Here is a 26,857-nt window from a genome sequence, read left to right on the forward strand (position 1 = left end):
TTTAAAAATAATGACATAATTTTTTGGATTTTGAAATAAAAACATTCTGAAAGTACAAATATAATTTATTGGGTAATATCAGTATAAAACAACGATTTAATTTGAAATGATATAAAAGATTCAAATATATTTTTCAAAAACATGTTTGTTTCAATTTCCTATTAAATCAATAACCCTATAAAAACATCGTTAATATTTAAATTAATACACGTAAACATTCATTGTGTTACATGTAAATTCAATAACCATTTTCGAACATTGTTGGACCATATATACAGGGAGATATCAAAAGGGATACATCCAAAGTTTAAAATAAACCAAATAAAAGTGCATTCCAACCAAATGGAATTGATTTGATAATAAATAAACTTTTTACATAAAATGTAATGTCGTGCTCAGTACCTTGGAGCACGACATCTCATTTCAACAATTTCAATTGCGATCATTTTGCGATAGAATGCGACACCATCCAAACAGTTTGCGATGCACAGTGAAGGCGTCAAATCAATAGTCAAAAGTTTGCTCCAAGATCCTGTTGGAGCACGTACTTTGTGGCGATCGGGTTCAAACAAGAAGACATTTTGCGATAGAATGCGACACCATCAAAACAGTTTGCGATGCACAGTAAAGGCGTCAAATCAATAGTCAAAAGTGTGCTCCAAGATCTTGTTGGAGCACGTACTTTGTGGCGATCGGGTTCAAACAAGAAGACATTTTGCGATAGAATGCGACACCATCAAAACAGTTTGCGATGCACAGTGAAGGCGTCAAATCAATAGTCAAAAGTTTGCTCCAAGATCCTGTTGGAGCACGTACTTTGTGGCTATCGGGTTCAAACAAGAAGACATTTTGCGATAGAATGCGACACCATCCAAACAGTTTGCGATGCACAGTGAAGGCGTCAAATCAATAGTCAAAAGTTTGCTCCAAGATCCTGTTGGAGCACGTACTTTGTGGCGATCGGGTTCAAACAAGAAGACATTTTGCGATAAAATGCTACACCATCAAAACAGTTTGCGATGCACAGTGAAGGCGTCAAATCAATAGTCAAAAGTGTGCTCCAAGATCTTGTTGGAGCACGTACTTTGTGGCGATCGGGTTCAAACAAGAAGACATTTTGCGATAGAATGCGACACCATCAAAACAGTTTGCGATGCACAGTGAAGGCGTCAAATCAATAGTCAAAAGTTTGCTCCAAGATCCTGTTGGAGCACGTACTTTGTGGCGATCGGGTTCAAACAAGAAGACATTTTGCGATAGAATGCGACACCATCAAAACAGTTTGCGATGCACAGTAAAGGCGTCAAATCAATAGTCAAAAGTGTGCTCCAAGATCTTGTTGGAGCACGTACTTTGTGGCGATCGGGTTCAAACAAGAAGACATTTTGCGATAGAATGCGACACCATCAAAACAGTTTGCGATGCACAGTGAAGGCGTCAAATCAATAGTCAAAAGTTTGCTCCAAGATCCTGTTGGAGCACGTACTTTGTGGCGATCGGGTTCAAACAAGAAGACATTTTGCGATAGAATGCGACACCATCAAAACAGTTTGCGATGCACAGTAAAGGCGTCAAATCAATAGTCAAAAGTGTGCTCCAAGATCTTGTTGGAGCACGTACTTTGTGGCGATCGGGTTCAAACAAGAAGACATTTTGCGATAGAATGCGACACCATCAAAACAGTTTGCGATGCACAGTGAAGGCGTCAAATCAATAGTCAAAAGTTTGCTCCAAGATCCTGTTGGAGCACGTACTTTGTGGCGATCGGGTTCAAACAAGAAGACATTTTGCGATAGAATGCGACACCATCAAAACAGTTTGCGATGCACAGTAAAGGCGTCAAATCAATAGTCAAAAGTGTGCTCCAAGATCACGTTGGAGCACATCATTCTTATCGTAAATAACTCTGCAACGACGGTTTCGCAAAATTATCTGATGACGTCGCATTTTATCGAAAAATAATCGAAATTAAAATTTTTGAAATCGGTGTTGTGCTCCAAGGTAACGGAGCCATTTTTCTGATTCTGCAGAAAATTCTTGAGTGTCATATCTATCTCCAATTGTTTACCATCATCTGTGAAAATTGGAAAATTTGAATTCCATTCGACATTAACTTAATTTTGAGTCAGTACTGATCTCTTTGGGTTGAGACAAAATTTTCAAATCATCCGAAGTGTAGAAAAACCTCAAACAGCAACGACAAACTGAAAAAACAAGCTACACTGAGAAAAATAAGAAAATAAAATAACACTTAGGCATTCTGCACATGGAACTTATAGTCATTGAGATGCAATAGACGAAGCGTAGTACGTTACATACTTATCCAAATCCATTCGTTTCAGAATGCACAATTTAAAATGAGGTTACGGCTATTTTCTTCTTTTCTTGTAGTTGACACTTTACTAGCTTTTTCTTGGATACCTTTCATAGTCTCTAGAATGACTTGTCAAATATGTGAAATCCTACCAATCTTCATAAGCAGGTTTTTTTGTTAATTTGGGTATTCTTAATGCTGGTCGTGGTTTAGCTGTTTTCTCGTTCTTGGGTACCAGACTCAGTCGATCAGCTCCTTCATCTGGATGTTGAGGTGAGTTCTCAGCTTTTCGAATCTTCTTTTCGAAAACTTGCATTTTTATAAAAATCAGTCAATCTCGTGCGGATAATATGATTGTAATAATAATTGACGAAGTTAGTTCCAAATATGTTCGAAAATTAAATCACTGCACTATTAAGCTGGGAGATCTGAAACCGTTGGTGATATTCATAATGAACACACTGTTGACTGCTACCATTACAACTCACAATTACACTGTCTGACGCGCGTTTCGACTACCAAGCTATCATCTTCAGGGACTTAAGGTAAGTTTTCCTACCAATCTTTGTTTATTTTTAAGTTTATATGCCGTTGATAATGAATCATCGGTAATATTAGAATTGAGTTTGAATTTGGAGACATCTTTGGCAATTTTTTTTGAAAGTTATGGTAGATATGGAGATGCACTTAAAATTTCGTTTACTGCTATGAAGATATCTAAGCAAAAGTAAATCCTCTTCATCCTTAGAAATTTACCACAACACAAATTATGCTGTGTGAAGATAAACAAATACTTTTCTCAGTGTATGTTACCAGTGTTTCCAGTGTGAATAATATTAATTGTAACATTTAGTGTTAAAAATGAAATTGTTGGTAAATATCTGATTTTGTAAATTTTTGTAACAGGACAATCTCGATTTAAAAAAAATCTAGTAGCATTCGATGCTTTGGCATCTAAAAAGTTTGGTAAAAACTTCAAAAATCTTCTTTTTTCAACAAAGCTCTCTATAGACAACAAATTTAACATACAATTATATTGTAGTCAAAAATTTAGCATTCTATCTGGAACTTTTGTAACCGATTGAATTAATAGAATCTTTATAAAAAATTTATAAATATTCAATCGCTATCATCGTCGTTTCTTGTTTGAGTCAATGGCTGACGACTTTCTTCTTCTGATCCGTAAATAACATCTTCGTCAGAATCGTTTATCATAGAGAACGCCGGGTTATCTTTGGTTATAACTATATCTAAAACATTTATATGCAATGGTAATTCTAAGAAACTACTTTTTATAATTAGTAGAGTTACTAAATACGGGGGATGATAAGAAAAAAGTTACAAGCCGCACTACTTGAAAACTACATATTATAAACAAATTCTGATGACTTATAACTGATTGTGATGTAAGTAGTGAAAGTTTCAGGTTCAGGACGATTGGAATGGCAAGACACTTGAAGAATTGGTCTTGTTTGGATCCACGTTTCAATTTTTAAAGGTATCTAGCATTGACAGTGAAATCTTTAAAGTTTGTAGTAAATAATCAATGGGCAGACAACATGTAGCGTTTTTTTAAAATTAGATGTCGAAAACCACAATACTTTCAACAAAAAAGCAGCTATGGAGTAGAAATATTTTCATCATATCAATTCAATAAGGTAATGGGAAACTTAAAGGTGTCATCTTACTGGATGTTAATGTCCCATACTTCTGGAGCAACAGAGGAATTGTTCTAAAGGTTTCAAGAAGGAAAAGTCACGCCACATACTAAAAATTGTAGATAAATGCTGTTCACTCAAATTGGTGACAGATGGAGCTACTAACCTACAACTGGTGGTGCTGTTGGGTAGTGAAAGTACCCGGATGGTTCAGGACGATGGAAATGGCAAGACACTTGAAGAATTGGTCTTGTTTGGATCCACGTTTCAATTTTTAAAGGTAAAGAATGTACCGCATCTAGCATTGACAGTGAAATCTTTAAAGTTTGTAGTAAATAATCAATGGGCAGAAAACATATAGCGAAATTGTATTGTTTTTCTTAAATTAGATGTCGAGATCCACAGTATGTTCAATAAAAAAGTAGCTATGGAGTGAAAATATGTTCAATATGTCACTTTAATAAGGTTATGGGAAAAATTAAGGTAAAATTTCCTTAAAAGTGAATGTCTCATACTGCTAAAGCAGCTAGAGAGTTGAGAATCGCTTATTATACTACTTTGATAAGGTTATGGGAAATATGATGATGTCATCTTCATGGATATTAATGTCCCCTACTGCTAAAATAAATCAGGAATTGCTTCAAAGGTTCAAGGGGGAACAGACATGCCACATACAGCACAGATTTGGTTTCCAGTGACTATCTCGTGTTTCTAGCGTTGAAGGAGTGTTTATCTAGAAAAAAAAAAACGTGGCTCTACAGACTAGGGATGCAAACAGATGTGGCTCGATGAACCAGGAATCAGATTTCTAACAATATGAGTCAAAAAAATGGATTCAACAGTCTTATTAATATAGGCAGTTAAACCTCTTAATTTCCTTTCGTATTCACTGTCTATTGTTGATAATTCTTTTACTTTTATCCTTTTTGGATCACTATTAACTGGTATGGGAGGTAATACGAAATTTAGGGAATGTGAAATCATGTGTGAATATATAAATTGTAATATCTCACAAGAAAACTTGATTCGACCTATTTGAGGTTATATAAAACGAACATTGATGGTATTAATTATGGGGCAATGTTAATAACAAGTTTGAAATTGAATAAGTCAGTGTAAAATCAATGTGAGTGGTTTAGGAGCTTACCGTGGACATCTTTAGTTCCAGGAGAGTAAACGTATGCCATTGTGTACACATAAAAGTTCAAAACTCCATAAAAACACATAAATTCTGAAGAATTACTATAATGGGTATTCAGTCGAGCAACGAAACTATCTTCTAATACCCCAACTCCATATCTCAATAGAGTTACTATTGAAGTTATTAGCAATACAATCAGAACCAATAGTGTTAGAAATCTTAAACGAAGAACTGAAACAAAATGAAGAATTGTAGATATACGTGTAACAATTTTCAACAACAACAACAATTTCAGTAAACTTAATCAGAATAATTGAGATTCTTCATGAATATATTTCAAACTTACCGAAATAAGGCATAGATCTTAATTCGGAATAAGCTCTCAACATTAAACTTGATAAATACATGAAATATATTATACCAAAAATATAGAAAAACGCCTTAACAACCTAAAAAATAGATTTTGTTAGATATTTGAATGACTGTCGGAAAGTAAGACCTAAAACAAATTGCCAAAACTCAATATTTTATAGTTTAGTATCAATTTAATGATTTATTTTTGAAATTACCGCCTTATATTGGGTTGCCAACTGCACTCATAATAGTCCAGGTAATTTAGACATAAAAATTCTCGAAAAGCTGAATATTGTTGGAAAGCTGGGGTTCACTCTTATAAATGAAATTTTAAAAATCCTATGTGTACTAAAAAAGTTATTCAAAGGTCAAAATTTAAGACTTTTTCTTGTTGTATCATGAAAAAACCTCAAACCAAAATTGTAGATCTTAAAATTATCTACAAAAATGGTTAGGTTAGGTTAGGTTAGGTTAGGTTAGGTTAGGTATGTGTACTAAAAAAGTTATTCAAAGGTCAAAATTTAAGACTTTTTCTTGTTGTATCATGAAAAAACCTCAAACCAAAATTGTAAATCTTAAAATTATCTACAAAAATGGTCCTCGTGATTTTTTTCCTAAGAGTTACCATTCCTGAGATAGAAGTTCGTGAAGCTCTACGATTGTATCATCGCACGAAAATGTTTGCGATTCAATCTCATTTTGTGACCAAGATTAATGTTCCAAGTATCTGTGAAGAACTCAAATAGGACTGGTATGACAATACATTCTGAGTACGTTCACCATTAAACATGTCAAACTTCAGATTTGACATATTCACATCAGTGTTGCCATATGTCAAAACTTAAGTGGCAACCCTCGAAACACGACTAAAAAACAAAAAGTGGTTTAACTAAAAAGATTACAACGTTATTAGAAAAAACGACCCAAAAAGTGATTTAAACCCATAATATATGGAATATTTTTCTCATTTCTGCCTCTAGAATTCAACACGTAAAAGACTTTTTGTAGCAATCAGAATTTTTTCTTAATTATCAATTATTTTTGATAAAATTATAAACAACAGTTTAGATTAATGTTTCAAATGATCAAATTTAAAGTATTAATTACAAGCAACAGATAAACTGTTAATTTTAACTTCCATTTACGACATTCATATATTATTGGCAATTTATTTGAGTATATATCATTATTTAAAATTATTTATTACGTAAAAATTAGAAGTATCGACTGTTGGATCAAAAGTTGGGTCTTGTAGTTCATATATTCTACCCCATGTAGCTAAAATCATAGCTGGCAACCACATCATGAAGACGATGAAGCATTTTGGAAAATAAAATGTCAGAGCATGGCGATCATTCTAAAAAAAAAACATAAAATTGGAAAATGTAAATAAACTTAATAGTTGAGATTATTTTAGTAATTTATTTATAAAATTTTAGAGGTAATTTTGAAACTGACAGTATTTTTGAATCCCAAATATCTTTCCTGGTTACTGTTAGAAAGTGCAATTTAAGTTTGGCCACATGTTTTATCTAACTGGAAGCTTCAATTTTGGAATATTTTTTTTATTTAATAGTTGCCCTGTGTCTAGCAATGTCAGACAAACATATTATTATTGTAATTTTAATAAAAAATCATAGGGAAAGGTTTTGTCAAAAGAATTATGAATATAGAGATTCTTGAAAATAATGAATTTTTAAAACAGATTTTCTTATATGCTTGATCCATTTCAACAAGTATGTCTCATAAGCAATCTGGTCTAAAAACTGCAACCAAAAGGAACAGAAGATGTAAAGCATAAGAAAACCAGCATGTTTTGAAGTTTATAATCTAGGTGAATCATCAATAGATGTGATTGACCAGATGGCGACTTATGGGTCAGCTTACGTAGATGCACCAAATGGTATAGGAAACTGGCGTTTGAAATTATATGTGGCACCGGCTTGGTGAACGTTCATTTCTTGTATAACCAGTATACCTGTTGTTTCAATGAATTCTTGAAACAGATTTTCTTCTATGTTTGATCCATTCCAACAATCACAAAATTGAACCCATTCCTGTTTTTCAGTATGCTACTATAGCCGCTCTAGTGAGTTTGTGTTTGCAGTGTCTTCAATTCAGTTTCAAAGCGAAATAGCAGTTCAGCAATCAAGTGGAGGCATCGTAGCTTTGAAGTAGCGGGAGAAGCCAGATGTACCCCAAAGCAATCTGGTCTAAAAACGGTAACCAAAAGGAACAGAAGATGTGAAAGCATAAGAAAACCTGCATGTTTTGAAGTTTATAATCAATAGATGTGATTGACCAGATGGCGACTTATGGGTCAGCTTACGTAGATGCACCAAATGGTATAGGAAACTGGCGTTTGAAATTATATGTGGCACCGGCTTGGTGAACGTTCATTTCTTGTATAACCAGTATACTTGTTTCAATGATTGTCACTAATTTTTTGTTTCAATTTCAATTGCTTATAATTATTTTTTTACTATTTAGTCTTTAGTCTTAATTAATAAAAATAAAACAAAAATTTAGTTTTATTCAGTTTTCATAGGATACAGACATTTATCATGATGTGAAAATGTGGCGCGCAGCAAATTTCAGAAAAAAGATGACGAAAATAGTTTTATTACGTTAGTATTTTGAGTTTTTAGAAATAAAATTGAAATCGACCGCGAAAAATGTCGAGACTGTTGTGACATCACAGCTCGCAAAACAGCTGTGTTTGCTTATGACAGTCAATTGTGTTTTTTAAGACTAGGCCACTACTATACTTTAAATACAATTTTTTTCATGTTTTACATTAATTTCGCAGTATAACCTAACCTAAAAGAACTTCAAGACCGACGTTGATTATCCATGATTAACTTAAAATTGGCAACATTGCGCTTATTTATATTTTGTGACCGTGGCTGTTTAAATCCTTATCAAGAGTGATAAGTTTTTCATTTGAAGTATGTCAAGCATCTTATAAATGTGAAAGGTTTCATGGACAGCTTCAATTACTTCTTCACCTATTCACTAAATTTGTGCTTAATCAAATTTATGACGAATTTAGTGTATACTGACCTGTCTTAGGCCATGATATATGCATAACCAAAACATTAGAAGAGCGCATATGAATGTAGTTTGAGCGAACGCGTCAATCATACCAGGCAACCATGAATTTATTAAAAATGACATGGGAAATACCGGATCTGAAAAGAAAAATAGTCAAAATAAAGATACACTAGATCATATATTTTCTATATAAAGTAAGTTTTAAATATCGAATTCTCTAAATGACGTTCCACAACTGAGTGTTTGAATTATATTTTGCAAACAACCTAAATAAGCATTGAACATAATCGGAACATTAGCGGAGTCAAATTTAATTTTGCAGAGGGCCATATATTAAATTTTGAATTTTTAGGTGGGCCAGATTGAAAATAAAAAAAAAGAACTGAAAGAACTCAAAGTTATAAAAGATGGTAGATAATTATGTTGAACTCGAGGATCCAGATACCTGACTCATTAATGTCAGGTATTATATTTCTTTGTAGTATTTTAAGAATTGATTGGAATCTTGTACGATGTTTGTTCTTATTTATTTTCATGACGAAAAACATCTCACAAAAATAGGTGCTACCAAACAAGCAGAGAATGCTTGCTGCATGCTTTTTATTCAAACTCTTGAAATATTGTGTATAAAATGTAAGGGCGTTAATCTCATTAAATTTTTCTTTCAAAATACTGTCCGATTGAAGATCTATCTACTCCTTCAGCAAAAAAATTTTGCAGAAGTTGAGAATATCCATCCAATTTTTTTTGGTTCACTGTGCCAAATGATTTTAAATGAGGGAAATGGTCCAAAGTTTCATTTTTTACCTGATTTTCTCACAGCCTCAACTTACATACATTTGAGTGAAAATCAGATTTTTACCCTGTAACTTTATATTCAGATCACTCAAGTGTTTATTCATATCTACCAAAAAGGCACAATCAATCCACCAGTCATTATCATAATCAATTAGTTTGCCTTTTTCCAACATTAAAGCGTGAATAGGGTTACGCATTACAAAAAATCTTTCTAAAACTACCCATACAGGAAACTCCAGAGTTGACAAAGGGGTCAAGCCTGGACCAGTCCTGGGAATCCCAGCTTCGGCGCACCTGTATTGGCCCATGCGTGGGCCAGGCTACTTTACTCAGATTCGACCATACCAAGGTTCGGGCCAAGGTTGGTTGACCCAGTCTTGGCCATACCAATGATTACCCAGGGTCGAGCCAAGCCTGGATATCCCAGTCTTGGTCATTCATTGACAACCCAGGCTTGGATCAAGGTTGGGCCAATCATGGTTAACCCAGCTTTGGCCATTCATGCTGTGCGGTCAAATACGGCGTGGTTCGATTATTTTCGCCCAAAACCCCGTCGGCAGCCATACTTTTTTTATTATGGGTCTGATCAATCCGATCTCTAATTTATTCAGTGTGTGTGTTTCTTATCACATTTTTTATTATTTATTACTACTAAAAGTAACCATGTCTGAAGCGTATCTTCGAGTTCAAAGTCGGCGTGCTTTGAATAGAGAAAAAAAACTAACTCAATTGTGAACGGCCAAAGCTTAAACAATTTAAGCGTGAACATCAGCTCTGTAAGTGAGGTTAACGATAGTGGTACAGTAAGAGTGAGATTAAATATGAAAATTTATGTTTGCTTATTTTTAAAATCAAAGAAAAAGTTATGTAATTAATAAGTCTTGGTATTTCTGTCCTGGTATTTAAGCATGGCCCAGTCTTGGTGACCAAGCTTGGCTTATCGTTATCACTCCAGAGTTTTACCAAGACTGGGCCAAGCCTGGCTTACAAGCTTGGCCCAGAGTTCTACATAGTTGGGCCAAGCTTAGGCCCTTGGAATTTTCCTCTATGGGTACTCCTCGATCTAGCTAACGAATTTCGGTGAAATGAAGGACATAAGAAAACTTTTCGTCCAAATTTTTTAAAAATTGCCTGAACTGTCGGTGATTTAGTCCTCTGTTCCTCAAAAAATTTACAATTTCAATTATAGATTGCATGACTTGGTCCATTTTTAAATGTTTGATGACAATGACAATGATGATGATGATTAAGTATACAGTGAAATCCCACAAAATTCCCTGATGTTTTCTGTTTTAATTCAGTTACAACGCCCGAATGATTGCCAGTCATGGCAGGAACGCCATCCGTAGTTTTGCTGCTAAGTATATTCCAGTCGAGTTCATATTCTGCTACCAAATGCTCAATTGCAGAATAAATATCATTTGCTGTTATAGTACTATAGTACCTGTCGATGAAAAGCACTTTAATAGTTCTAAGTTACTGTTAAAATAGCAAGTTGAGCTGTATCGGTGATCTCTTCAACAATCAGTGAAAAGTTTGTAAATTCCTCAATTTTCTCCTACAATTGAAGAGCCAAATTTTGAGATAAATCATTTATTTTTGAAGCAACACTCTTGAGAAAGGAACGTTTTGAATTATTGACTTTTGAGATGGAAATTAAACATCGGCAACTTTCAGCATACAGTCTTTATCTTTTCACCGATTTGTAATGCAATAGTACTTGATTTCAAGGAATGTTCGCTCTCTGTATCAGCTGTAGTAAACATCGATTGTTGACCTTGAACTTTTGATTTTAGAGATGACAATGTTTCGATTCTTATTTTTTTAGTGTAACAATCGAATTTTGACTTATGATTAGTATCATAGTGTTTCTTCAAATTAAACTCCGTACAAACAGAAACTGTTCGATTACAAATCAAACACAGTGGTTTACCTTTCAATTCTATGAAAAAATATGCAATTTCTCATTTAGACTGAAAAACTCTGCACTCACTATCAACTTTACGTTTTTGTGACATTATGCCAATTCGACACAAGAATCATCATCATACGCGCACGACACAAACCAATGCACAATACCTTCACAATCACTATTTCGCAGTTCAATTAAAATCCTTCTCGGGCCCTATCGGTGCGATTACTCGACTCAACTGACTCACGTCGCGTCGACGCACTCGTTTTATATGGTTAAGGAAGCGTGTGGAAGATTCTTTCGATCTCGACAAAAATAATAGGATATTTCCGCTTGCTGCTAAGAGATGGCGATTCTATCTTTGACTTTCGCTTGTTTAGGCACGCGCTGCCCTCATAAACATTCGTAGACTTGAGAATACGAGTATTTAAAATATCCGTAGAGGAATCGAACGAAGTCTAAAAGCTCTAAAAACATGATTTTTCTTTCTGCGACACGTTGCGACCGCGGGTCTTATTGATACGGCCCGAGGGCAACACTAGCATATATAAATCTCAAAGACATTTTTCAAACAAATCCCACTGTAATTTTGATCTGTAATCTGTAATCTTCGTATAATGAAAGATTTTCTTCCATAAAAACAGCTTCAAGTAATTGTTAAAACAAATTTAATGATTACTATCACATTTACAACAAATATGATTGAATTACAAATATTAGAACTGCCAATAAAGACGCAACGTTCTAAATGTATTTTTCCAAAATATTAATAGCTTTCGATATCAAAATACTTACTGTCATATGCCATAAGTAACGGTAACAACCACGAGATCCACTTTTGTTCAATAGACCAGTTACACATCGGATATTTTCTTAGGGAATTCTGGTACCAGATCTAAAAAAAATTTATTAATTATAACACTTGCTTTCAATTTAAATAAAGAACAGACACATGTAAGATGGATACAAAATAAAAGCTCATTATTTGCCATTTCAGTTAAAAGAGCGCAAGGTCATGAAGAAAGTCGTCGGAAATCTTCTGGACTATGTCACCAACGTATGGATTGAATCTATAGAGGAATATGGGCAATCGCTCTGGACATATCGAAGGCTTTTGGCATGACAATCTCAGATTGTACGGTTTGTCGTCCTCGCTTATCGACTGATTTAGTAGCTTTCTCAAAGACCGCTCCATCCAGGTCGCTATCGATGGACACACTTCGTCCATCTTTGAGGCTTTGCTCCCACATTTCAAGATCAATATGGGCATCTCCATACGACCCGTACCACTCGAACTACTTGAGTGTAATAGGGTTTACCCACTTGTGCTTGCTTCTTACAAAGAAATTTGGAAAATGATGCCAAGATGATGTCAATCACTTCGAACTTAAGACTCTCCTCAAATTACTCCATCATAAGAACTAACACATCTTCAGGGATGGAGCAATGTTATATAATATATGATTGTATACTTCAATTCCTCCAAGTTTCGTGGTTTGAGGATATAAATACAACTCTTAACGTACCTCCACAGAAAAAAATCACACAGTGATATGTCGGGAGACTTTGGAGCCCAAAATATGGTATAATCTGTACAGAAAACATGCGCTTAAGAACTGTCATTGACGTGTGATGCTGCGAGAACCAAATAAGTCTTCTTAGTTCAGGTTTCAAAAACTTTCCAAGTCCACGAACGTATCAAATCGAATTAACAGTAATCATGGTTCTGTGTGGTTTTTTTTAAATAAGGTTTAACCGAGCCAAGAGCACAAGAGGTTGGTAGGAAAAATAAAGTCGTCAGGATTCAAATCTCTTCGCAAAATTCAGCACAGATGGCAGCAATTTTTTCGAATGATTGCTTACTCCGTGATTAGTTTTTAATAGTCAGCATTATGCCTTTCCAATTTGTAAATAAATTTGCACTTTTTATTTCTTTGAGGGAGAAAGAAAAATCTGTAAAAATTGTATCAAAATTTATGACAACTATTCACTTTTAATATCTCTTATCATTTTCAGAAACAATTAACAATAAAAACATTGGACATACTTACTGTGATGATGAAAGTAGATATTAAAAAGATGAATCTGAACCATATTTCGATTTGAGTGAAAGAAGGGTTGTAAGTTTTAAACTAAAAAATCAAAAAGTCAATGTCAATATATACGAATAATGTTGTTATATGAGGGATTTTTAGAAAAAAAGCAACAACAGTTCAAATAAACTAACATAAAAGAAAATAATCATCAAATATCTCGCGAAAACAGATCATAGACTTTCTTCTTATAATCAACTAAAATAGCTAAGAGAATTACATAACTCACTACTTTGAAAAAAAAACTATTTATTAAGCAAAAAAATAATTTAACTTTACTCGACGAATGTCAAGCTATTAAAAACACAATATCCGTGTACAAGCTGCCTTAAACACTAAATATTATCGTATACAATAACTACAAATAATTATAGAATAGATTAAGAAGGACACTTTGAACCACTTAACTATATGATTAACAGATTCTTATGGTTCCCATCAGGAGGTGGTGAGATAATTATAGAAAATTATAATATTAAAGGTACTTGGTTCAATAATTATCACGAAGGGTTCATTCCACTAAGCTCATCTGTCAAAACAGATAAAATAAAGCGGAAGCTTTAAGAGGTTATGTTATAATTTGTAGGCTATTGAATTTTTTAGTGGAGTGCTTAACTGATTTACATTAAAGTAAAATCAAAATATATTCGGCGGCGATAGGAAAATATTTGGTAGCGGGTCACAAGAATGTTTCAACGTACCAAATAGATTGTCAAGGTTGCAATTTGCGTTGCCTTAATTTTGAAAATTATTTCAACGGTCACTTCGACCAACGAGTGACGTTCTCGCCGCCACCACAACGATCGTAGTCGCCATTTAAAACTCCCAAAAGAGGATTTCAGGCGCCGTGAATACTTAGTGACAAGTGACAGCAACAAAGACTAAGTACAAAATGGCGGTGACATTTTTATACACTTTCAGTCTTGATATGAAATAATCATTCTCAGATGATAGGGTGTTTCTTTGTTTCTTTCAAATGGTATTTGAAACCAAAAATGGATTTAGGAGGTTTACGCTCTAAGGATACAATCTGAAGTATTGTTTCTCGAAAACAAATTCATGTTAAATCAGAAGACCGCCCAATTAAACTTAACCTCAAAAAAAACTAGTGCCAAGGCGCATGTTCAAGCACTGTTCCCAAAGTCGTTGAAAAAGTTCATTACGTCGAAGTGCGTGCCACTTAAAAATTATTGCCTATCGTGAAATGTATTTGTTATTGACCGAAATATTTTCGAAATACTTAAGCGTCATTGTACTTACGTAAAATAATAACTCGTTAATGTTGTATCTTGAATGAAAAGCTTCCAGTCCGTAGAATTTTACTGCAACAATATAATGGGTAAAATCTAAATATCCCAAATGCGCCACAACGAATTCATCACAACGTTTTTCACATTTTAAATGACGGGATCTAGAAATCAAATATGTAAGAGGGATTAGAATAACCATCATTTTAATTATTAAAGGCGCAATTTAAAATTGTAAATTTAGTTATAAAGACTTTGATACAATAAGAATATAAGCCACAGAGTAAGTTATGCTTTGTGATTTTGTCTATCCAAGGAGCTGAAGTAGTGACTATTATAGCTGGAGCCGGTGTTGCCAACCCGACGAATTTAATAGTTATCAAACATATATTTCCTCATGAAAATTAACATCTTTGGTTAGTGAACCATGTTTTATTAAAGTTTGATATTTTTGTTTGTGATTTTTTTCACCGTAGATTCATTTAGTTATAATTCTTTACAAAAATTTGAAATTTTCTCAATTTCTTAAGCCTGAGTCACATTTTTCCAGTCAAGCAATCCAGCGAATTAATAGTTCTGGACTGACTCATACTGTCCACGTTATTCTAGACATTCAAAATGTAGTATCGGTTGCACCAGTGACTCCCAAAGTGGTCCAGGTGCACCCCCAGGGATCTACAAAAAGCTCTACAAATGGAGTGTACTGGAATTTTCATATTTAGATTTGATTTTTTGACGAGTTGGTAATATGGTATAAATGTATCAACTAAAACTGGTTAGAAGTGGTTAACAAAGAAAGAAAGTTTAGGGAACTTCTGGGTTACATTATAGTGATAATGCTTCCAAGAAATAAGCTTAGAAATTAGACCGTTATTCCAGTCAATTGAACTGGATTGGTCGAATCTAATGGTACATTATGTACTTACCTATTGTTACTATTAATATCCAATACGGTAACTGGCTTATGTTCTTCAGATAATCCTGATAGGGCTACTGATACCCCAAATAATTTATCTATGATTTCTCCTGGAAGTAAATATAATTATAACATCACTCTATGAGTCGTGTGACTGACACACGGATGGCGCTGCCATTGTTAAATCCTATGACGTTTATGAAGTACCAACTTTGAAAAAATTATTTGTAAAATTTAACGACATGTCGATTAGCAAACATTTAAGTGAAGGTACTTTTGTTATTTTTAAAACTTGATGATAAACAATACTGTACAAGCTCAGCAATGGCTTCAAAAGTGTTATCCGGACTCTGATCTATGGAATAGTACCATTTGTTATTAATCTGAAGAAATCGAACGCGGTCATACAGACGCTGATGATGGTGAATGGTCTGGTTAACCAATTGGGGTGGTTACTCCAGATAACATCAAAAAAGTCTACAAATTGGTTATATCTAATCGTAAATTGGAATTGCGTGAGATAGCTAAAGCGTGTTTACAATTATGCATGAACGTTTGACCATCAGAAAGCTTTTTCAAAGTAGATACAACGTTTCTTACATTCGATCAAAAACAACAATATGTTGATGATTTAGAGATGTGTTTAGACATGTTTACACATAATAAATCAGATATGTAAAAATGGATGAAACAAGGATCCATCACTTCACTAAAAACGATCATCATTTGAGTGGACTGCAGCCAGTGAACCACGTCCGAAGCGTCCAAAGGCACAACAGTCAGCTGGGTCGGTTATAGATTTAGTATTTTGGGATACGCATGGAATGTTGTTCATCGATTATCTCCAAAAGGGAGAGAAAATCAATAGCGAATACTACATAGAGTTGTTAGAACTTTTGATTAAAAAAATCAAGGAAAAACGACCTCATTTGTCGAAATGAAAACCATTGTTTCACCAAGACAATGTACCGGTTCACAAATCGATGGCAACGATGGTTGAATTCAACGAATTACACATCGAATCGCTTCCTTATCCACCGTATAGTCCAGATCTGGCTCTCAGTGACTACTGGCTATTCGCTGATCTCAAAAAATGCTTGCCGATAGGAAATTCAGTTCAAATAAAGAAGCCATTGCTGAAACTGAAGCTTATTCTGAGGCAAAAAACAAATCCTTTTATAAGCACGGCATCGAGAAGTTAGAGAAGCGTTGGAACGATTGAATTGCTCTTGAATGAGAATAGAATATAATCGATTTTTGGTAAAAAAATTGTGTTTTTCTCAGTTAGTCATACGACTTATTCGGTGATTTGAATATATTTTTATTAGATCGTGAAAAAACTTAGTTTTTTCCACAGCTGATTTCGAAATTGCATTTCATTGCTTCTATAGACTGATTTTACTGATCTCTTTTGAAACAAAAATATCAACGACTATAAGATTTTTCGCCACTTCACAATTTTTAACAATTCCTTTTAGTATGATATTTATGATCCTCTTATTATTCTCCCAAAGGCTCTGACCCAAACCATCAATTTCTACCTATATCGAAGCCCTGTCTTGTGCTTTGGACAAGGCTCTGCTCCAACGCCGCGTTATCAGTGGTGTGGAGAATTACAGGAGAATGAAGGCCAACGCTGTCGAAACGGCTAAGATCTTCACGGCCCCAGATCCTAAAGTTGTCTCGACCTTGAAGTTCCCTCCGCCCAGGGCTTCCAACCCGGAGGTTCAGGTAAAGCCAGTTAAGAGGCGAAGACCACCTGGTTCTACAGTAGGACCAGTAAAACTGTAGTACGCGAAATCGGAGGGACGATAGGATCTACAGCTGGCCGTGACTCAATTAAGACAATCCGATACCGGCTTCACGGAGTAACAGATGCTGGATTTTATTGAAACGGTAACTGGGGCCATAATGCGGTCTCCATCTGGCAAGGGAACCAAGCCACCGCAGTTTCTCTCTCTTTGGCTGGTTAGGAGTCATATTCTAATTCGTCTAAAGGTTCAAGCGGCTTCTCAGAGGACATTGATTTTCGGGTTAGGTACGACGGGCCTATCTAGAAGGTTTTTAACGAATTGTTACGAAGTGTCGACTAATATGCGGCTACACTCTTTCGTTAATGTTACAAAATGTAAATCAGCCACGGTCACTAAATAGAAATCAGCTGGAATAGAGCGCAACGTTGCGAATTTGACGTTTTAATCAGTTATATAGATCAATAACGTGGAACACCAAGCTGTGGTCGTTTAGATAGTACTAAGAATATACACGATGTACAAAATGTTATTGTATATAGTTAAAGGTAATTAAAAAAGACAAGACTGGATGGAATAGTTTCTACAATGCTTGAACGCTTTATGTTCCTTAAAAATTGCATCCAAAGAAGCGCTTGCAGACCTGAATAATCTTAAATCTGATTTTGAACTTATAAATAAGTTGGTTAATGTCTTGACACCGTTCAAGCGAAGCACTTTGTAGCTAGGATTCCAACTTCTGTACGGCTGAAGCTACTTTTAAGCTTTTGTTTTAAAAATTGAGCGAAAATGATTCACATTTGGCTTCTGGATTCAATACCCTCTTTTTAGACCGATTTAGAACAATGTAAAGAGATAATCAGCAGACACATTCAAAGAAACCGAATTCTATAAACTTATCAAACAGGAAATGATTCTGTTTAAACTGCTATAATTTGAAACAAACTTCATTCATTCAAATATTTCAAAACAATTCCTCCGACTACCATTGAGTCAGAGAATGCGTGCATCCAGCGCACGTGAGTCGAGCGACAGATGGTTAGAGCGCACTGATTATATAGGAGGGTGCATCGAGCGCACATTTGCAGGTATAAATCTTCAATACCTGTATTTAGCTTGAAATGTTTATTACCGTAAATAAAAGAAGAAAAATTATAAAAGAGTGAACAACAGCAGAGCCAAGAGCTAAAACTTTCTCATCAATGCAATTATAGTCTCCTAACCTAACTAACCTAACCTAACCTAACCTAACCTAACAATTCTTAAATTAAAAGGTTTTTTTGCGGAAAATTCAAAATACGCAATTTTTTAATTATTTCTTAGAAAAAATATCTTTTCCTATCAATTTCTGTTCAATATTTTATACAAGTCTTTCAAAACGTTCGCATACGAGTTATATCACTGTATTAAGCGAAAAAATCGATTAAAAATCACCAAACAATCACATGTCTATAACGCATCGCAAATTAACAATAAGGTTTAGCCAATCAAAGCTTGCGAAACTTTCAAGTTCCCCCCTATCGAGCGGTCGAGAGAGCCATAAAAGTTTTTAGCTGCTGCCGCATTTTTGAACTTTGCGTTATAGACAAGTGATTGTTTGGTGATTTTTGATCGATTTTTTTCGCTTAATGCAGTGATTTAACTCGCATGCGAACGTTTTGAAAGAACTTGTACAATATTGAAGTTTCTGACGGACTTTCGTTTTGTCTTAATGATAAAAATAATTATTCAAAAGTTCGTATGTTTGCCCATCTCTAGGACTCACTTCAGCAGATCAAATTTTCTTGTGCGCTCGTCGAACGAATTCGTAGTGTGCGCTCGTTGCACGAGCGCTGCTCGCACCGAGTTAGAGCGCGCTTTTTCAGCTGCATATGTATGTTATAAGCCGAGGAGAAAACTTTAGATTCAATATTATTACTAAGATTTATTTTCGCGACCCAAAGAACTAATACACGCAACGATTACTTAAATAATTTTTATCATTTCCTTACCGTCCATATTTTCTATAGATAATTTAGCTATAATCCAAAGTTGTTGGGAATAAGTCGATAGTTTTGGTGTTTTCATTATGAACGGTCCAGTAGCTATACTTTTGCTGGTATTATTATATTTCGGTAACAAGGAGATTCCATCCACAGCGGTGCTCATTGTTATTGGAGGACCTATAAAAATTGATTGGACTTTAAACCAGTACAACTTAAGAGAAGGCGAATAGGTCGCATTCAATTGAGAAAACCCTAGCGGAATCGGATTTATGTGAAATCGACTATGTTCTGTTAGCAAACGTCGTAGTTTTTCTTAAAATAAAAACGATTGAAATAGTTTACGGTGATTAAATTATCTAGAATTTTGTTTCCTCCTCCTCCTCTTTCCATTATTCTCCAAAAGATGAAGTGACACTATTTATATTTGATTCAGCAGTTGTTTCCATGCTTTCCGCGCAATCTTTTCGGCATGATGCAGTCTCGTATTTATTATGGATTTGTTTGGTCTACTGGAGATCTTCCTCTTGGGCTTTTGCCTTCTACATTCCCTTCTATGATTAATCGTTCCATTGTTCCCGATCTTTCGCTGTATCTCTCAGGTACTGCATATATAAACAGACTATAAACCCACAATTCTAAAGCCTCTATTCGGCTTTGTTTAAAGACCATGTTTCCGCTGCGTACGTTCCATCAACTAGACGGAGTTTCGTTGTTTTCGTGATAGATTTGTCTTGTAGCGCATGTTGTCGATCCTCTTCAAGTTAGGTATAATTTCCATTTTAATAAATGAGCTAGATATGGTCTATTTCCTTATACGAGAGAGTAATAAAATCTACTCACTAATCCAGAACTAAAATAAATGTACCTGAGCTAATACAAGTTTTCGGTCCTTTCTTGGTCTTTTATAATCATAAGCTATACAAAACAAAAGAAAGGAGAGAGAGAAATGTTTTATTGTCAAAAAATTGTAGACAAAAGTTTGTAAAAACTACAAAACAAACATAAAAATAACTAAATAAATAAGAAAACCACAACGAATAACAAAATTATAGGTAATAGTACAAGGTAATAATTAGTATATAAGTCCATAGCAAAATTAAACTAGTATGCGGCATGGCCGGAATTAAATATTATTATTAGTATATAAAAGTCGTTTATAGATTAGAAAGGACTTTCCTGTAAATACGTCCTCAAATTATCGCGAAAAGCGGGAGAAGATAATATCGATTTGGTTTCAATTGGCAAGTGATTGTGCATTTTTTTTTTCATTGTAAAATATTGAGCTCTCAACTAATTTTGAACGTGGATTAGACAGGTAAAGATCGTACCCCGCGTTCCTAAGTAGATATCTGAGCGACGATCTTTCTGAAGTTGGAGAATCGTGCTTAAAAATTAAGCAAACGGATTCAAAGATGAATAGAATGTTTAATCTTCTAACGAAGTCTCTGCAGTGAGTCCTGCTGTTTAGTTCGAGTAAAAGGTTTAGATTACATTACATTACATAAAATTACTAATGTTTCATCATTTTAATAATCTCTTATTCATAAGAATGGACTATAAAGTACTAAACAAACAACACCAAACAAAAAAGGCTTAACAGTTCCTGACTCCCATCGTCATTTACTATAGTAGAGACTTTAGAGGCAAGTTCAGAGGATCTAGAGGTCAGTGACCCACAGGTAAAAATATATAAGCGAGTTCCCAATATTAGACATGGGTCGATATGTAATTTTATAAGAGAGATATGAAGATCTTTTTGATTCTACTTTCACATTAACTTACCTGCAACGCCTACAAATATTCCCAAACCAAACGATATGAAAAAAGTCATAAATACAGCACACAGTTCTCTTTTGTGCATCGAGTATAACCTCATTTGAACGGATCTAAAATCGAAATAACATTTTTAAAAAATACAACAAAGTTTGTTATATTAATTCACCTTTCGCAACGATCGTGATGATAAGCCGGAGCTATGTATTTATCGAATTCACTAAAAATATCCGAAAATTGCGATAAAACGTTTCGCAATTTCGCCGACCATCCTCCTGTCGGTAAATGGTAAGTGTAACCGAAAGTTGGGTTGTCTGATTTGGTTGGCATTTCCTAAAAATCGTTTCTAATTGTACAATTCAACATATTTTGATTCCCCGTTAATTTTATGGCTCATCAACACGACAATGAATATTAACGAATTTTTGGGCATCCCTGTATATATCTTACTTCACTCCTCAAAAAAATCAACAAAAATGAAAATTTATACAAAAAAACAATCCTATATGTGTAGGTTCTGTTCAAAAAATGAACAAAGAGATTTTGAGCTATACCACTTTTGGTCCATGTACTAGTTTCCGAAAAATTGGTTTTAAAGTCATCCAGTTAAACGCTTATTGTATCTTCGTTATCTGGGATCACAAATGTGCTTCACAGCTTTAGTTCCGAGTTTCTTCACAGCTTCACCACCCCCGTTAACACACATTATTGTCAATGATCGATGAAATGGATGACGATGTCTCAGTTTTAGGAACATTCCAATTTTTTGCCAAGAGCATTTGGAAAAAACTTTTTTGATTGTTGAGAATGATGAACACAAGTCATCGTAAACAGCCTCCATTATGTTTTTGATTTGTGTTGGTGTTTATCCTTCTTTAGGTAAGGCTACGCGAAACTCAATTCGAGACAATTTTCAAAACAACTTGACTGAGTGGTCGTTCGAGTTCTTCTATAATAAACTGTATTAGGTATGATGAAACAAGAGGAAACAAGGAAGATAAGTTTGAAGAAGAGGAGACAGTGAATAAAACAGTCGAAAAAAGCAAATTATGGACTTGATTTTAACTTTTTTGGTATCAGTTTCTTTCATTATACACCAAAAATACTCTGTCAAAATATTTTCATTCCAAAATCACCGATAACGTTCTTAAAAAAATCTTTAAATCCTTATGAAGAATCCATTTATCCCCAATAAATATCGAGTTGTCAGAACGAAGATTCAAATGTGAGTGCATCCCTATTCGTTGAAATTTTTTCAATAATTTAAACACAATATCTTCATATTCTTCACTTTTTTTAGTTCTCAAAAACACCTCGACAATCTTTTTAATGACTTTCAAGCAGAATTTCAAACTAAGGATCTTTTATAACTCTGTTGGCCAACAAATATTTCCTCTTTTAATTGTCCTAGAAAAAATTTCACAGGACCTCCCTCACGTAAATTATCTTCTCGTTCACATCGAAAAAACTTTTTTGATTATTGAGAATGAAATGAAAATGAAAAGTCACCGTAAACAGCCTCCGATTTGTTTTTGATTTGTGTTGGTGTTCATCCTTCTTCAGCCCAACTCTTCAACTCAAATCGAGACAATTTTTATAACAACTTGACTGAGTGGTCATTCGAAATCAAGAGGAAACAATGAAGACAAGTTTGAAGAAGAGGAGACAATGAATGAACCAGTCTCGGTAGAGGAAACACCATCGAATTTATAAGTAGACGAAGTAATAAATAATATGAAGAATGGCAACGTGCCGGTAGGGATTCCAATAGGAGTATGGTAATCAACCCTTAAGGGAGCGAATATATAATTTGATTAACAACATATGGAAACAAGAGCAGATGCCGAACCAATGGGATAAGGCAATTATTTACCCAGAACATAAGAAGGGGGATGCGACAGACTGCGTGAATTATAGGGGTATCACTCCGTTGTGATGTCGTAAACAAAGTCCTAGCCAGAATCATAAGAAATAGATTGCTGGGCCGAACAACTGGGTGAGTATCAGGGGGGTTTAAAAAAGGATAAAGTAGTGATCAAATTTTCATACTGAAGGTAATCTAGAACAATAGCTATGACCAAGGATTAAACCCGAAGCTCTTCCTTGTGGATTTCAAACAGAAGTACGATTCAATAAGTAGAGACAAGTTGTTCCAGGCGTTAGCAGTACTCGGAATACCTGAGAAAATATTACATTTGGTAAAAATGAGACGGAATAACACCGAAAATGAAGTAGGTGTCGAAGGAAGTCTATCGGAAAAGTTTGAAACAAAAAGAGGTTTAAATAAAGGTGACCTACAATCAACAGGGCTGTTTAACTTTGTATTAGAAATGATCTTGTGAAGTAGAGGTATCCGAACCCAGGGAATGATGTATAATAACAAAAGAAATCCTTCCGTTTGCAGATGATATGGTAGAACGAAAAAGGATATAGAAAAAATGTTCCTACTTTTTGAACAAAAGACCAAATATATGGAGATGGGAAGTGATTGAAAGTGACCATAGAGCAAAACAATGAGTATAGATTTGATAAAATCCAAATACCTGGGAGTGACAGCTGCAAACGAAGGAGGTGAAACCAGGAAAATCAACTGTTGAGAGGGAAAAAAACGTTTAGAGCCCCAGGAGAACTATTAAGATCAAAAGATATTTCAAGAGCCGCCAAGTTACGCATTTTCAAGACAGTTATATAACCGACGGTACTGTATGGCAGTGAGTGTTGGATCATGAACAAAAAAGTAGAAAACATATGGGAGAGAAAGGTACTAAGGAGGATTTGCGTGCGAGAGCAAAACGAACGAAGAGTTTAAAGTAGTGTATGATTAAGCTGAAATGGGATGCGTGGTCAGAGCAAAGACTCCATTGGATGGGGTATATAGCAAGAGGACTAAGACAATTGGGTGAAAAGATCTTTATTAAGGGGAGAAGGAAAAGAGAAGAATAGATAGAAGGATAGAGAGTGTAAAGCAGTAGAGCGACTCCAAGTCTTGGGCCTATAAGTCCTGTTGAGCTGTAACTTTTCCAACTTTGTCGCCATCAAAATCATTTTTGTTTTATTCTAAAAATAGAAAATATTTCCTAATTTTTTTACATAAGCCTTAACAACGTTTTAGAGTGCAAATTTCAAAGAAAAATTTTTCATTTTTTATTCATCCTTAATGAGATTCAAACAATCATAGATAAGCAAAGCGCGACCAGGAACCATTAAGTTATTGAAGCTATTTCAAATTTGAAATCTCATTTGGCAATAGACTTTACAAAAATTGTTATGAAATTTGTGAAATCAAAATAATTCAATAATACAGAATTGCACATTTCCCAGTCAAACCTGCGAGAATTTGACTACAAGGCGACGACCTAACCACGCGGCCGTCAAGTCCCTGAGCGACAAAATTCATATATGGAATCATAGTTAATAGCGCCATCTTTTGGTGAAATTATAAATCTTCCTTGTTTCATTTAGCGTCATTAGTGAATTTAGCGAGGTGTGGCTTGCTTCATGACAATCTTCAGTCCACGCTGCTTGACTTTCCAAGGCTACTGTACACGTATGTATCTTCACAGATATTGTACATCCATTATATAGTCGCGATCTGATCCCGTCCGACTATTTTTTGAAGACATAGCAAAGATTTAACAGCGACGATGAAATTCAGCAGACTGTGTACGAAAATTTTGACTCTGCAAATATGCATCTTATTTTTTTAGTGGCTTCGATCAGAAGTTTTGAAAAGTGTGTGGAAATAAACGGTGAAAAATAACAACGTATTGTCATAAAAAGCGAGAAATTGCAGGTCGATAAGTTGAAAGGTTTTAACAAAATTTGAATCGAGAATTTCATACGATATTGTTAAATTAAATCAATCTTTATCGATGTCGTACAGTTTTTTTAAATGATTTCGATGAAATTTGGCGCCAAAAATGTTTACCAATAAGAAGCCTGTCGGAAAACGAGAGAGAGGCTGGCCTAAGAGTTTACCAGTAGGACCAATGAACAGATGGGTTAGTCTCGATTAACAGTTGTAAATCATTTAATATATTTGACATAAAATGAGTTGGTTTTTTCCTTTTCCACTCCAAATGAAGCAGATTTCATTTGAATTATTATTTTTTCACATATTCTCTTTTATTTACCAATTACTTCTATCTGTACATTGATAAGCTCGTTTATGATTTAATTTCTAACCTAAATTAAATATTTTTGCATGAAACATGTTTCTTGCGTTCAGATTTCACCGTATAACCAATTTTTTAATTATTAAAATCTATTTTTAGATCATTTTCAGCTTATACCAAATAAGTACCAATTAATTAGTATTAAATTCATATTATAACAATAATCACTCACCTATTGTTGTTTTTATTTGGTGACAGTACAAAAGTATCGTTTTGAAAACCACTTATAACTATTTTTATTGTCACAAAACCTATACACAGTTTTCCGCACAAGGAAAATGATAATATTGATTAGATGCGCGGACACTCTTTGGGAAATTTCCACGTGGTGCGTGCTTTGACACAATTCGGCACTTATGTAACAGCCAGGATGATTTTCCCCCATGAGATAATTTTAATCTAGTTGACTCCGTATTATATAATTCTACTTCCACCAAGCTCTGGAATCCATCGATCTATTTCCACATCATTCCTCTCTTTAATTTTAATTATTTGTGACGTACCAATTCTGTGGTGATTAAACGATTTTTTAAGAAATATATTTAGGGCTATATTAAACACGATTATTTTCAATCTAAGATGTTATTTAGAATTCAACCCAAAAGATCTATTGTGCTTATAGTCACGGACTTATCCTTTTACTTCGGCACTGATCCACTTACAATAAAAAGTACCATAGAAATCATTTATATTATTCAATATATTGAACATAACATATTTTCCCCATCATAGTTCTAGCATTTCCAGCGCGTTTCAAAAGAAAAATTGATCTGCCATCTAGTGATTTACCGCACAGATAGCTGGGGGTCAAATCTGCAGAGTAAACTCAACTGATACGAAGCCTACTTAAGCTTTGAGATTACAAACCTATACTTAGACGCGTTTTCCTTTTACGACGTAACTTCTCTGGCGTTTTCTTTTATTGCTTCACGTCTTGAACATCGCGAAATACCGATAACGTGACCGAGATACAATTAGCTAAATATAATTGTAATTATGCAATTGATAGACAGTCAGTGCAACTTAATTAAATTTGTAGTTAATCAAAGTAGCTGATGGTTGATGGGAGTTAAGTGAAGCTAATTGAGTTAATCGAATTAATTGTCCATGGGACTCAATTTCAGCTATTAGAAATTAATTGAGGTTGAATAGAGTTAATTAAAGCTTATTCCAGTCCATTGCGCATACTAAAATGAATTAATTGTAAGTAAATGAAAGTCGATTGATATTGATTAGAATTAATTTTAGTTGATTAAGTTAATTGGAAGTAATTTAAATTAATTGTAATCAAAGTAAAGTTAATTGCTGCAACTTGTTCATTGAAATTTGCTTAGGATGTTGTAGATTAAAGTAAAATCAACTTAATTGAACTCAATTGGAGCTAATTGGAATTATTTGAAAAGTTGATAGAGGTAAAATGAATTTATTTTCATTTGGGTCAATTGGAGTGAACTTAAGTTGATTTCATTTAAGTTTAATACCTTAAATAAAGTTATCTGATTCATTTTAATTAATTACGGCTAAATTAAGCTAATTATAGTCATTTAGAGCTAGTCAATTATATTTAATTGCTATTGATTGCAATTAACTGGAGTTTATTGTAATTGTATTCAATTAAAAGTTGATAGGGCTTAACTAAAGATAATTAATAGTAATTAAAGTTTAATTGAAATTAACTGAAGTTAA

At 34.3% G+C, this 26,857-nt stretch overlaps 1 protein-coding gene across 2 annotated transcripts; it reads right to left on the reverse strand.

The window, feature by feature from the left end:
- Positions 1 to 26,108, reverse strand: LOC130898028 (transmembrane protein 181). 2 transcript variants are annotated; one of them, XR_009059819.1, is made up of 14 exons: positions 25,344 to 26,108; positions 21,166 to 21,329; positions 21,006 to 21,109; positions 19,230 to 19,400; positions 15,498 to 15,597; positions 14,585 to 14,735; positions 13,283 to 13,363; positions 12,027 to 12,126; positions 8,531 to 8,658; positions 6,675 to 6,824; positions 5,460 to 5,562; positions 5,120 to 5,344; positions 2,803 to 3,564; positions 1 to 2,742 (listed from the first exon to the last, which is right to left on the reverse strand). XR_009059819.1 is itself a non-coding variant. In XM_057807062.1 (13 exons), the coding sequence occupies exons 2-13, from the start codon at positions 21,324 to 21,326 to the stop codon at positions 3,434 to 3,436; spliced, it is 1,605 nt and encodes a 534-aa protein (XP_057663045.1). In that variant the 5' UTR covers positions 21,327 to 21,329; positions 25,344 to 26,108; the 3' UTR covers positions 1 to 3,433. The 2 variants fall into 2 exon arrangements, 1 of the variants encoding a protein (XP_057663045.1); XM_057807062.1 differs by having other exon boundaries at positions 1 to 3,564.
- Positions 26,109 to 26,857: the final 749 nt, after the last annotated feature.

This window comes from Diorhabda carinulata, chromosome 9 (genome assembly GCF_026250575.1).
Source record: "Diorhabda carinulata isolate Delta chromosome 9, icDioCari1.1, whole genome shotgun sequence".
Taxonomy (NCBI): domain Eukaryota; kingdom Metazoa; phylum Arthropoda; class Insecta; order Coleoptera; family Chrysomelidae; genus Diorhabda; species Diorhabda carinulata.